The sequence below is a fragment of the Amphibalanus amphitrite genome, unplaced genomic scaffold (genome assembly GCF_019059575.1).
Source record: "Amphibalanus amphitrite isolate SeventyFive unplaced genomic scaffold, NRLGWU_Aamphi_draft 000984F_arrow, whole genome shotgun sequence".
NCBI classification, from domain to species: Eukaryota; Metazoa; Arthropoda; class Thecostraca; order Balanomorpha; family Balanidae; genus Amphibalanus; species Amphibalanus amphitrite.
The window spans coordinates 226910-241040 of NW_024882478.1; the positions used below are offsets into that span (position 1 = coordinate 226910).

At 43.7% G+C, this 14131-nt stretch overlaps 1 protein-coding gene across 13 annotated transcripts; it reads right to left on the reverse strand.

Annotated features, from left to right (window-relative positions):
- Positions 1 to 200: 200 nt before the first annotated feature.
- Positions 201 to 12283, reverse strand: LOC122368866 (pyrroline-5-carboxylate reductase 3-like). Of its 13 annotated transcripts, none has more exons than XM_043343155.1 (2): positions 12069 to 12283; positions 201 to 2296 (listed from the first exon to the last, which is right to left on the reverse strand). In XM_043343155.1, exons 1-2 carry the CDS (start codon positions 12110 to 12112, stop codon positions 868 to 870), a joined length of 1473 nt encoding a protein of 490 aa, XP_043199090.1. In that variant the 5' UTR covers positions 12113 to 12283; the 3' UTR covers positions 201 to 867. The 13 variants fall into 13 exon arrangements, with proteins under 13 accessions (XP_043199090.1, XP_043199087.1, XP_043199097.1 ...); XM_043343152.1 differs by lacking the exon at positions 12069 to 12283 and adding an exon at positions 4500 to 4552; XM_043343162.1 differs by lacking the exon at positions 12069 to 12283 and adding an exon at positions 4454 to 4472.
- Between the last annotated feature and the right edge of the window lie 1848 nt (positions 12284 to 14131).

A 14131-nucleotide genomic window follows, 5' to 3' on the forward strand; every position in this document is an offset into this window, starting at 1 on the left:
TGCGATATGAACGTTTTTTTTATTTAAAAAAAAAATGCTGGCTAGGCAGAATAGAACGTTCAAAACATCAGAATTTCTCGATCTTTCGCAAGTTGAGCGTAATACCTATCTCATGCTCGTGTGACCCGTATCCGTTGCAAACATGTCATGTTATTTAAGTCCTCCCTTTGCAGGAGCTTATCAAAAACCAGCAGTACCACTGGAAAGAACTAAACTTTTATTGACACCGCTACTATGGGCCTAAAATGCACAAACGACATGCAGTGATGATGATTATGTACAACGCGCTGTCTAAGCTAGGAATGATAGGAGGCCAGCGAAACTACAATCACTATCGTTACGTTGACGCAGGCGGAGAAGCAGAACATAGATTAGCGACGTGGAAACCCTGCATCAAAGCAAATGGCAAGTAATACCACATGAACTGATTTTTCCCGAACACGAGCTTCCAGACGACAATTGGCATGGAAGGGCGTTAGATCATGACTTCAATTCCAACATTACATACTTCAAGAGGCCTGTTTCATTCATCAACGGTGGTTGCGAAACACAAATCGCGTTTGCACTATGTGCCTGCAAAACGGCATCGTTCATCTGCCACACAAACTGACACGGTTATGTCGAACGTAACCTTGGGCTTACTGGAATACACATTGAATAGTGAACACAGGGTCGAACCACGCACTGGGTTGTGATAGCGTATCATTCCTCTGACTTCAAATGAATTCATACAATACGGACCGGAAATTGTGAGAATACCAGTTATGACTCAATAGCAATCGAGAACAAAAACAAAGGAATGGGTAGGATGTTCCGAAACTATTTTAAAATCGGACAGACATACGCCACACTCGAGGCTGGCTCTCATCACCCAATCGGATCACCGCTGGCGACAGACGCCTCCCTGCCTAGTTCGCGCGCACGTTCAGTGGCAGCCTGCACGGCGGCCATCACGGCGAAGCGCATGCCGTTCTTCTCCAGCGCCATGAGGCCAGCGGGCGTGGTGCCGCCCGGCGAGGAAGCCTCGTCGCGCAGCTCGGCCGCCGTGGAGCCCGTCTCCATCAGCATGCGCGCGGCGCCCAGCATCGTCTGGGCCGCCATGGGACGCGCCAGGTGCCACGGCACGCCCATATTGACGGCGCCCGCCGACAGCGCCTCGACGAACGCGTACGCAAAGGCCGGGCCACTGCTGAAGGCGCCGGCAAGCGCATCCATCAGACTCTCCTCCACCTTGTAGCACATGCCGAGCGCGGAGAAGATGGTCTCGACAGCTAGCAGCCAGCTGTGCGGCAAGTCCGGCGCAGCCGAGTACGAGCACGAACCCTCCCCAATCATGAGGGGGGTACTTGGCTGGCAGCGCACCACGTGTAGCTCGGCCATGTCTGCCTGGAGCTGTCGGCGCGCAGCCAGCAGCGACGCTACACGCTCGCGGGTGACTCCCGAGAGGAGTGAAATGAAGCACCGAGACTTGTCTTCGGGGATCACGGACAAATCGGCGACCAGTGCCTCCAGGGCAGAGGGCTTTACCGCCAGAAAGATGATCTCGCTGCTACTGATGACGCTGTCGTTGCAATTGGTAACGCGACATCCCCACTTTCTCCAGGTCTCGAAATTCCGGTCGCTGGGCGCGCTCACCATCACTTTGTTGGGCACTACGAGGCCTTTGTCGAGCATGCCCTTGGCAATGGAGCGCGCAACGCTGCCCGATCCGATGAAGCCAACGCGCTGCGCTCCCAAGCCGATGGCATACGTCACACGGCTGGTATCGCTGTAGGAGACCTCCAGTTCGGGCTCGCGCTCGGGCCGCAGCTGTTTCATCATTCTGCGGAAGGGCGCCGGTGAGGAGGTGGTGACCGAAGACGGAGTCGGCCGCTTCCGGCCACGCCGTGCCGCCGGCACCGGAGTAAAGTCCGGGTTTCGGTGACCAAGCTGGCGCTGATGCTTCTTGCTCTTGCAGTGCTCCACCAGCAGCTGCCGATGAGCTTTCATGGATGTCTCGCACGAGGCGCAGGCCGCCGAGAATGGGTCACCTGGTACGGGCATCAGCCAATCGCGGAAGGCGGGTACCTCCTCCCAGGCAGTCCGATACCGCTGCGGGTACATCTTCTTGCCGCTGCTGTCCATGGGCAGGCTATCATCGACGCCGTCTTCATTGTCGTCCTCGGCACCAGGCGATGACGGAGGATCCACATGACGCATCACCTGGATCACAGTTTCACCCTGCCGGTTGGACGACTTTTGCACCTGTACCAACAACTCTGTAGGCTCTTCTAGACCAGACATTGCCAAGTTTGAGCTAAAACAAACAACATGTTAAGGTCAGGGTTTTTAACCTATTAGTTAACTTTCTATTGGAGCATGATACAGGCACGAATGATGCCAATGTGTTGGGCTCCTTCCTAGGAGTCAGTTGATGATAAGGATAGATGACAGCTCCTGGAATCTATAACACCTGATCTGAAACTAATCCCCTTGTTTACTGCATCCATTAAATCCATGATTTCATCTTTGGAATAGGTACATTTCCTTCTTTTGACACATCGTGGTCCTGGTTTGCAATGATGTGCCACATTCATGTCCCCTAGAGGCTAAACCTAGACCTGTTTTCCATCAAAATCTATCTGAGTGAGTAATGGACAAGAATAAAAAAGAAACAATTTGAGGAGATGGACATATTATGAATATGCTATGGTCCTTAATGTGGTCACATACTGTGAACTGTGAAGGCCTCATATGTAAGTCCGATTTTTCAGCCTGTCATCACTTTGACAGCTTTCATGAAAAGTGCATGTGAAGCCTGAATATTTGTATCAATTGCCTGCTTAAAATATCATCTTTCTATCAATTTTACTTATTGGCATACATACAGTCAATCCTATTGCTAGTCTTGTGCTGTAATTATATGCTGTTTCAACACATTCAAACACAACTATGACCAATACCCAACATGACCAGGAGGCAGCCTTTATGAGCCAAAGCTCACACTGCCGTGCAAAGGCAAAAACTACTACCTATGTGAGGTCAGACTCTGACCTCACATAGTAGTTTTTGCCTTTGCACTGCGGCACATGTCTCCTTATTTCCATCTACTCTACTGGTAAGCATCTACTGGTAAGCTCACTAAGCAATTAGACTGGCTTAAAATTATGTTAGTCAGTGGCCTTTCCACAAAGTTCTGTGGGGTGCAAATCTTCTTGAATTGATGTTTCTTAGAAAAATTCAAAGCATTTCAATTTAAAATGTTTTGGAAATACTGATGGGCTGAAAATTTGTTAGGATCTCTGGATGTTTCAGTCCTGAAAATCCACCACACCAGGATCTTGACCCCGCCATCTCTTGCTGCTCGAAAGTAAATCAGGCACCTGAAGCTGAAATTTGTAGTGCTAGAACACTCATGCTGAGTTCCTTATACTTCTCCATCTATGCTTTTGAGTCATGACCCAGCCTGAGCCCACCCTGATAGCCTCATTTTATGGTATCCACTGTTAACAAATGAATTTGGTTTACATGGGGTTAGGGGTACCTGACCTATTCTGATTCTCAGTCACAGCGTATATCCCTCAGTGTTCAATCCAAGGCAAAGCAACTGCAGTCTGCAAGTGCGCACAGACATTTTGGTAGATGTCAAGTTTAGGTCCTAACTATAATTGTAAAATTATCCATGAAATCTGCTCAGGACTTAATCTTGACATTTACCAACATTTCATCTTATGTATTTTGGAGAAAGATGACCAGAGAGAAAATAACAAATTTTCATAAAAAGATTCAGTTGCAGTCCCCTCTTTCCTCCATAAAAAATCACCTTTTTAACCTGAATCTGACAGGGGGAGTGAATTCTTAATAACAATAAAAAAGGCTACACACCATTGTTATTCCAGGAAGCACGGATGTCATATTTATATGCTAAAATTGAAAGGATTACAATTTGAAATGCTGATAGCTGGATTCATGATGTTTATTATACCAGCATCAGGTATTATACTAAAAAATGTATCAATCAGGAATCAACTCAAGGATATCAGGCAAAATTTATGTGACAAAAACATAAGTACAAATACAGAGGCAACTCCAATATACCTGAGCCCGTGGTGTGGAACAGGGGGATATCAGATGAAAAAGAGTTCAAGTTTAATATCAGTATGATCAGTATTATTCACTTTATAGAATAAATATTATACTAACGGATAAACATACCAGTAACTGGCACCCAAATCTACTAATCCGACTGTGGAAAATGCAAAGAAAATGTTCGATTTTCGCTACGTTCAAAATGCACGCAGTATCAAACGAATGCGCACCAATCACAACTCAGCATTCAAAACCGTCATCCCTTGCTTTCAAACCAGTCAAACCACCCTTGTTTCGGCAGGGGAAAAGGGTCATATTTGAAATTGGAGTACACCTAACGCATCTTATTTTAAAAAAGATACTGATACATGTAGCTGGTCCCTTCAGGATGAATTTGAAGTCGTTTATTCATCAACCTCAATCGCTAAGACCTTGCTTGCTGGGAAGTTTGTGGAATGACGCTGAAAATAAAAATTAGCATAACCTTAAACAATCTTTTAATCCCCGAACGAAAAATAAATCACTCGAAATGCAGGGTGTTCTCACCAATTCAGCACTGTAAGCTGTGGAATGTGAGCAATGATCATATTCATGTCCCTTGCCTAGGCTGTTTTTTCAGAACGTTACTGGCCCGGGGAGGGGCGACGACCCTCCTGGCAATCGGCATGGCATCACTTTGAAGTTTGAACCAGACGGCAATTTGGTTTGGCTCTAGTCCGTTTTGTCCCGGCAACTCTGGTCTCCGACATGCCCAGATTTGGACCGGTATAAACGGAATCCCAGCCAACAAGCATAGGCGGCGGAACGGGGAGGGCACCGGGGCACCGTGCCCCCCTTTGATTTTGGCATTTTAACATTAGCCCTATGGGCGTTGCATGGAAAGAATGGTTCCAAAAGTCGGCAGTGCGTTCCGCCGCTATAGCGGCGGAACTAAAGCTAGCTTGACTAAAGAACGGTTGAGGTACGGCACGGCTCAGGTTGATACAGCTCGAGTCCGGCTGTGGTGGTGCGGGTGAGCTCCGGGAGCGTGTGACTCAGCTCCAGTAGAGCTTCAGACCTTGCCCGTACCTCGGCCGGAGTAACTTGTAAGTGCCGGAGCTATTCAGAGTGGGACCATATACGACCCAGACCAATTGAAGCTGGCAGAAAAGGGGTACGGGAACTGGGAAGAACGCATAGGAAATCTCGCCTGTGTGCAAATTTGGTGACTACATATGACAAGCAGCATTCCGTAATTCAGACCTTCGGGCGGAAAATGATACCTAATAGGGAGAATATTTTTATCCCAAAAATAAGAAAAATGGCATTATTTCATCTTTGAAGAAAACTGTTTCATGCATGGGGACAGTCAGACAATACTGCATACTCGTATGACTTGGCAATTGGTGCATGCACATCTTAAGTCAGGTCCTGTCAAGATCCTCACATGAAATCCACCTTTATCAATTAGCTCCTGGACCACGTCGTGACACGCGGTAAGCGGCACTCGAAAGATCGTCGAAGATCACGACGAAATTATTTCGGTCACTTTTTTGGTCAGGTCAATGGTCAGGTCACCTGAGGTCATCCCGGCAGTTGCTGGGGTATTTCGCCACCCGCCGTTTGCTGAGGGGGGGGGGGCGTTAAAAATCCCCAGCCGATAACTCGAGAACCAATAGGCGCAGCGAAACGCACGAGGCAGCAATCGAAAGAACGTGACGAGACGCTTCAGATGAGTACTTTAAAATGAAATTTTGAGGTCACAGGTCGGGTCAAGGTCAGGTCAAACACCTGAAATCGGGCTTTCAGTAGCATGGACTTCGGAACCTCGCAATGGGCGTCTCTCGTCATAAACTCTGTCAAAACGGTGCACAATCCTTCATATACTAAAGTGAGCCTGAGAGTATCGGATGTGTTACGCGATCTGCGGTGGCTCACTGCACCAGACATGGCCCTGTATCATCGAATGTGCTCTGTACACCGCATTGTAGGGAGAGACACAGCAGCCGACTGCTATGGCAAGCAAGTTGGACAGCGCGTCCGACCAGGGTCAAAACACGCGAAATGCGAACCGGTTCAGGCTGCCACGAATTCGAGCGGAGGCAGGCAGGTGGCAACTTTTGTATAGCGGTGTCTCGGAGTACAAGGAATTCATGCACCGTTACAATGGTCGTCCAGCATTCAAAACCGCCGTGAAACGCTACTTACTGGAGCGTGATTCAAACTGAATGATTGACTTGTATGCATGTGTGTGCTTGTGCTTGAATTGTGTGTGTCTGTTTTGCTATGTCAACTCTTTTTAACCCGCGACCTGGTGGGGGGGGGGCTATTTTTTGCCCCCCCTCCAGACTTTTCGATATATCTCCAGAACCGCTGCGCCGATCGTCACCAAACTTTCAGTATCCTCCCGGACATCAATTTTACACATTGTGACCAAAAATTTTTCCAAAGGCTATGATAGGTTGGCCGGAAATGACGTCAGAGTGACGTCATGTTCTGCCGTTTTCGACCCAAAAAAGGGTTTCGCGGGAAGAGCTGTCAGGCCTATAGCTTTGCGAATACAGAAAAATGATAAAGACATAAAAGCTGTAGATTGGACAGGGCTACAAAACTGCTATCTCGGATTTTTGAAATTTTTGGATTTTGACCCCCAAAAATCAAAAAATAGATTTTTTGAATATAATAATCGCAAAATCCAAGAAGTTTTTTTAATTTCGCAAAAACCGGAATATATGTGATAGTCCTTACCGCCTTCAATCCACATACCAAATTTGAGATTGATACCTCTGTTTTTGGCGAAGTTATAGCGAAAAAACTGTTCAAAATTGATGACGTCAAATTTTCAAACTCAATTTTTAGCAATTCAAGACCCCGTAGCGCAAAACAAAGACCACCATTAGACTCCCCGTGGCGAGCTGCATCGAATCAATACCCATTTTATGCAAAACTATCAACTTTAAAATTTGACCTTTTTTGGCCTGACCTTGACCTGACCTTGACCTGAACTTCACCAGAAAGTGACCTAAGCCGTACCTGATAGTCTTATAACCAACACCATTGAGTTGGAAATGAAAAATTGGCCATAAAACATGTATCACACAACCTTAGTAAAGTTGGGCTCATGTGACCTGACCTGTGACCCTTGGTGACCTGACCTGTGACCTGACCTGGTATTGCCAGTGACCTCTAATAGCAACATATCTACTAGGCAACTGACGCCCTACCGCTGATTCTCGACAAAATGCGTTTTCCTCGGTGTTATAGCGCATTCCCTAGAAGATCCGTGAACGGTGAAACATTTCATCTTTGACCTGACCTGTGACGTCATCGGTGACCCCGAGGTCAATGAAATTTGGTTTCTTGTGACAAATTTGACAGGCCTTTCGAACGCCGTTTGAATTTTGCGGATCCGTCCAGTAGTTTCGGAGATACGAGGGGGGGGCAAAAAATAGCCCCCCCCACCAGGTCGCGTTATAAACAGACCCCACCAGGGCGCGGGTTAACGTTTGACCATAGTGTAATAAATAACAAGTGAAGACACTTCACCAATGTATAATGCAAACTCATGTAACAACTTTTCTTCAGCTGGAAGTGGGCTATGTAGCTACTCACGCCGCAGTATGACGTAATAAAACGTCATAAAACGTCACTCCCTAAATCATTGAACGCTATCCTCAGCCTACATCATCGTCTTCCATGCCCCGTCATGATGGATTTTTTTAATTGACTTAGATATGAAAACCCACGTTTTTTATTCCACTAAATGAAGGTAAATAATCCCAGTCTCTTACAGAATGCCTTGGTACACATGCACAATCAGAGGACATCGATGTGCCACAGCCCGATGAAAGTCCTACTCGATCTAACTGCGCTCTAACATGCTGAACATCGTATCAGCATTCACTCCTATTCCGTAACGTTACTCTCGAGAACCCACTGTTTTTATTGCATGTATGGTCGCCTGAATGCATTGTGACAGAACCGGTATGTAAATATTCAAAAACAGAGGACATCATAACACCACCGGCTCCTAAAAAGTGTAGGGTATTTTGACAACGTCTCTAAAACATAACCCATTTTGATCGGTCCTTTGAATGACATAGACTCGAGAACCGATGTTTTTTATTGCATTTAATGAAAGAAAATAATCGCATTTTCTTATAAAATGCGTGAAAATATTCAAAATCAGAGGGCATCGATGTGCCAAAGCCCGATGAAAGTGCTACTCGATCTAACTGCACAGTGGGCTCCAACATGTTGAACATTGTATCAGCATTCACTCTATTCCGTAACGTTACTCTCGAGAACCCACTGTTTTTATTGCATTTATGGTCGCTTACTGATTGCAATTTGACAGAACCGGTATGAAAATATTCAAAAACAGAGGACATCATAACACCACCGGCTCCTAAAAAGTGTAGGGTATTTTGACAACGTCTCTAAAACATAACCCATTTTGATCGGTCCTTTGAATGACATAGGCTCGAGAACCCATGTTTTTTATTGCATATAATGAAAGAAAATAATCGCATTTTCTTATAAAATGCGTGAAAATATTCAAAATCAGAGGACATCGATGTGCCACAGCCCGATGAAAGTGCTACTCGATCTAACTGCGCAGTGCGCTCCAACATGTTGAACATCGTATCAGCATTCACTCTATTCCGTAACGTTACTCTCGACAACCCACTGTTTTTATTGCATTTATAGTCGCTTACTGATTGCAATTTGACAGAACCGGTATGAAAATATTCAAAAACAGAGGACATCATAACACCACCGGCTCCTAAAAAGTGTAGGGTATTTTGACAACGTCTCTAAAACATAACCCATTTTGATCGGTCCTTTGAATGACATAGGCTCGAGAACCCATGTTTTTTTATTGCATTTAATGAAAGAAAATAATCGTATTTTCTTATAAAATGCGTGAAAATATTCAAAATCAGAGGACATCGATGTGCCACAGCCCGATGAAAGTCCTACTCAATCTAACTACGCTCTAACATGCTGAACATCGTATCAGCATTCACTCCTATTCCGTAACGTTACTCTCGAGAACCCACTGTTTTTATTGCATGTATGGTCGCTTACTGAATGCATAGTGACAGAACCGGTATGAAAATATTCAAAAACAGAGGACATCATAACACCACCGGCTCCTAAAAAGTGTAGGGTATTTTGACAACGTCTCTAAAACATAACCCATTTTGATCGGTCCTTTGAATGACATAGACTCGAGAACCCATGTTTTTTATTGCATATAATGAAAGAAAATAATCGCATTTTCTTATAAAATGCGTGAAAATATTCAAAATCAGAGGACATCGATGTGCCACAGCCCGATGAAAGTCCTACTCGATCTATCTGTGCTCCAAAATGCTGAACATCGTATCAGCATTTACTCTATTCCGTAACTTTACTCTCGAGAACCCACTGTTTTTATTGCATGTATGATCGCTAACTGAATGCAATTTGACAGAACCGGTATGAAAATATTCAAAAACAGAGGACATCATAACAGTACCAGCCCCTAAAAGTGTAGAGTATTTAAACAAAGTCTGTATTATACGAGTCATTGTGATCGGTCTTTTCCTTCACTTTGACTTGAGAACCTATGCTTTTTATTGCGCGAAATGAATGAGAGTCATCGCATGTTCATTGTTCCTATTGAATGCATTATAATATGCAAAATCAGGGGACATCGATGCGTTTCAGCCCGGTGAAATGCCCAGTTGATGAATAGCTGTTTGGCCCATTTTAACACTGCGTCGGAATTTACACAGCTTCCGAACGATATGCCTGATAAAGAGAACATGAATTCTTATGTATTGCGAGCTGTGGGGCCTGTCCCTGTGTTCATACGCTATACCCATTCTGGCATAAAGAAGACATTCTTAGCTTGTAAAGAATAAAGATGTGTAGTAAAAATAGGTTTTTGCTCTTCTCATTATGTTTAAGTGATATTTCATTTCAAGTTGCGTGTAGAGGGATTTATTTTCAGTGTTTTGTAGAAAATAAGGATGAATTAGCTGTTAAAACCAACACTTATATAACTACAAGCTTGGATAGTAGTTTCTTGGGTTAGAAGTTTTCACTACAGGGATGAAACTTTTGCACTACAATGACGAAAACGTCATCAATCGTCATAAGATATCGTTGATTTTCTGAGAGAGCACTTCCGGCAGAAGAAAACGCATTACACAAAATAATCGAAGTGTCTTCACTTGTTATTTATTACACTATGGTTTGACGTTGCGGTGATGAAAGGACGCAGTAGCGGATTTAACGTGAAATGAATGAAAGAGGCGCCTCTCAATTTTCTCCCATTGACTTATAGCCTATAGGTAGGTAATGGAAAGGACGTAATATTGAACTGACGCTGAAATCAAAATTCCGAGGCCTACATTTTGTACATACCTACCTACTGTTACTCTTATCAATACCTGAAAGTTTCAAGGAGATCATTCAGTCGATGTAGCTTTGACGAGCATTCTGACTTTTTTAGGTGAGGTCACTGAACATGACGTGAACGTCCCCGAAAGTGATTAAAGTGCGTTGCGTATATCTTATATTTAAGCAGGGTATATTGAATTAGGGGGTAGGACCAAGTTTAGTAGGCATGATCTCGGCAATTATCTTGTTTTATATGGCGGTTTTCATTATCACAATATTATTTTTGATATCATGAAGTTTGTATAACTCGGTTTTACGAAAAATAGTAGGGCAACAAAGATAAATTTCGCGAAAAAATAATTTTAGTTGGAAACACCCATTCTGGTATGCAAAATTCAGTATGAAGCCCAGTATGGTGACCGTCTAGTGTGCTTCCAAGGCTGAGTACCTGATATCAACAGGGCCCAGTTTCACCAAGTGGGGTAATTTCGGCATGGGGTAGATTTCCGTTCTACCCCATGGGATAGAATCCAGTTTCACCAGCTCAAACTACCCCCATGGGGTAGTCTCGGCATCTCTTGTGAATGTTTGCTAAGCAAGCAGCATCAGCAAAACAACGGAACGTTTTGATTGGTCGAGAATTTCATTTCACGACGGCGTGAAATGAAGAACACATTCGATTTGGCTTCTTGTATTTGTCCACCAATCACCTTGGTAACGATGGCACCATGGCGCCTCAGTTTCCAAGATTCACAACTGTATTGAGAAAGGAATGCAATGCACAACCGCGAATCTTGATGGATAGGTTACATTATCGAATATCGATTTATCTAGTTTTATTATCGAATAGTATCGAATGTTTTAATATTAATTAGTGTTTTCATAAATTAGATTTTTTTATTATAAATTTAGTCCGAACATTTTGATGGGAAGGATTCACAAGGACAGAGCCACAGCTAAGCGAAGCTTGTTGCGATGACTCTGCCCTCTACCCTCCGATCGCGCAATTCCGATTCTATGGCAGAATTTAGATTCCAAAGTTTTACGTGCGCACAAAGCCGCGCACGGCCGGTCCCCTCGCTGACTTCGCCTGGCTACGGCCTGCCACCAACCACAACCATACCTGTCAGGAGGCCCATAAATGTCGAGCGCCCGTCGCGCTTCGAACCCGGACTGTTATAACCGGGAACGCGTGCTCTCACCACGCGGAATCCAACGCTCTAACCAACTGAGCTACGGGACCGGGACCCGTAGATGCTTAGATTAGATGTTTAGATTAGATATTTAAGATTAGATTAGATGTTAAATTAGATTAGATGTTTAGTGTTTTATAATTAAATGTTTCAGTAAATTAGTGCATGTTTTAGTATCGAATACACCTTGCTTGGTATTTTTGACGACTTTTAACTACGAATCTTTTGCACCAGATGCTTTTTATTTCTAATGTGCCTTACAAAATACAAACATTACAGATGTACGGCACATAACGCAACTTAATTGAGATATGCACAACAGCGACAAAAAAAAATAGATATGGAAAGTATCGAATCCACTTGGCCTGGTATTTTTAACAACTGCTTCTTACGAATTTCGTGCACCATATGCTTTTTATTTCTAATGAGAATTACCTAGGTATGCACGACACATCCTCTTGCTGATTTAGGTACGGCATTTTTATATTGCTTTCAGTTGTTAGCGTCTTGATATTTGCTGGATATTTGCTTATTGACCCTAATACATAGATGCCTCAAATCAAGGCCATATATAGGCTCAAATGATAATTTGAATAGATCACACAAGTACTTGGATCATTTCAACAAGACGCAGCATGTAACCACCGTGAAGAATGTGCATTTTTATTGTTTGTATTTCAAGGCTTCCTCATCCGGTATTCAAGGTCACTGTTGAAGAAAACCTTTAAGTTAAAAAAGGTAAAATTCCTGGCATTCAGCTATGGGCGACATCTATAATGCTTCTTTTGGTGTTGTAGATCACAAGCATAGGTGGCGCAGGCTACATGCAGTAAAATACTTGGATGAAATTTGAAGTAGGTATGCTATGAATAATGCGTACTCAAACGTGACAGGTGATTGGACTTCAATAAAGTATGTTCTTATTACTATTTTACTGTCAATTCTTGCTCACAATTGGTATCATATTCACAGATTACCCCACGAATGTCTGCCGTAATTTTGGTCGGATATTTGGGGTAGAACCAACGATAATCAGCTGATTGATTGGCTTGTTCAGTTGCTCACGGACCGTGAGCATCTGTTTGCATGGCAAATTTGGGGTAAAATAAGAACTACTCCATGGGGTAGTTTGGAAGTGGCCAATCAGAACCTACCCCATTTGGTGAAACTGCTTTGGGGTAGTTTCGCCGAAACTACTCCAAACAGAGCTTGGTGAAACTGGGCCCAGGAGTTGTTTACTATTTTGCCTTACGTTGCTAGGTGGTTGCTAGGGAGCTAAGGATACTCTCTTGCGCGATCATTTGCACTTATTTTTCCTCATTACATCGACATGCTGCTGTTTCTGAGGCCCAACTCATGCTAATAAAAAAGCATTTTTCTTAAAATGTGTATTTAAGTGCCGTAGTATTAACACAGCTCTGCAATTCTGCTTAAATATCTGCAAAATCTTGACTTCCCGGAAAAATGTTGGTGGTGATGGGGATCGAGCCCGTCGATGAAAAGTAAGTCAATATTCAAAGACTTCAAAACGTTATTTCTTGTTGTTCTGTAAAATAGCAATGCGAAGACCGATGATAGTGCCAGTGTTGAGCTTTCCAATGAAGCATTGCAATTAGTAGTAAGGTTATTATCACCTAAGATATCTTCCATCAAATATTAGAATTCTGCCAATGTCTTGCTGTAGAACAGGGTTACTTTCAGTCTCTTGGGAACACGATTTACCGGTCTCAGATCGAAAAACACTTCAAAAAGCGGTAATAGACAATGAAATTTCCCACCTGATAGCATCTCGGGTTTTTATATATCCTGTCTAGAATTTTCATAAATCAGACGTAAAAATGGCCAATTTTGTCAGATTCCGAATTTTTGCCATTGGGTCTAATGTAAAGCATGGCTACTTTCAGTCTCTTGGGAACACGATTTCCGTACCTCAGATTGAAAAACACTTCAAAAGTCGCAGATAGTAGACGATTTAATCTACAAGATAGCATCTCGCTTTTTTCTGTATCTGGTCATGTATCTTCATAAAACCCTCTCAAATATAGTCAATTTAGCATTAAAGTCTATGGATTTAGAAGAATTTTCATATCCGACTAGATTTGGGCTACCATGTCTGTTGACCGGGGGCCGTATTTAAGCATCTTATTTCATGTTTTCGAGGGTAACATTTTTCGCCACTTCTACTATGGGGAAACCCATAGACCTACTAGCGACCCTCCCCGGTCGCTATAATCGGGACGAGTTCCCTATTAGCGTTTTTCTTTGCAATGTTTGTGAATATGTTCTTTGTAAATAAAGTTGTGGATATTGGGGCAGAAAATGAATAAATTCTGATAGGAAAATGAACGATCTCTCCGAAAATCAATCCAGTAATACAGTGGCACCCATACAGCGTGAGCAGTGACGGCTCAAATTAACCCGCGCCGGGCCGGGGGTGTTTGAACACCCCCCTGCGGTTTTTCGCAGATATCTCAAAAACGGCGGCGCGGAGCGCCGCC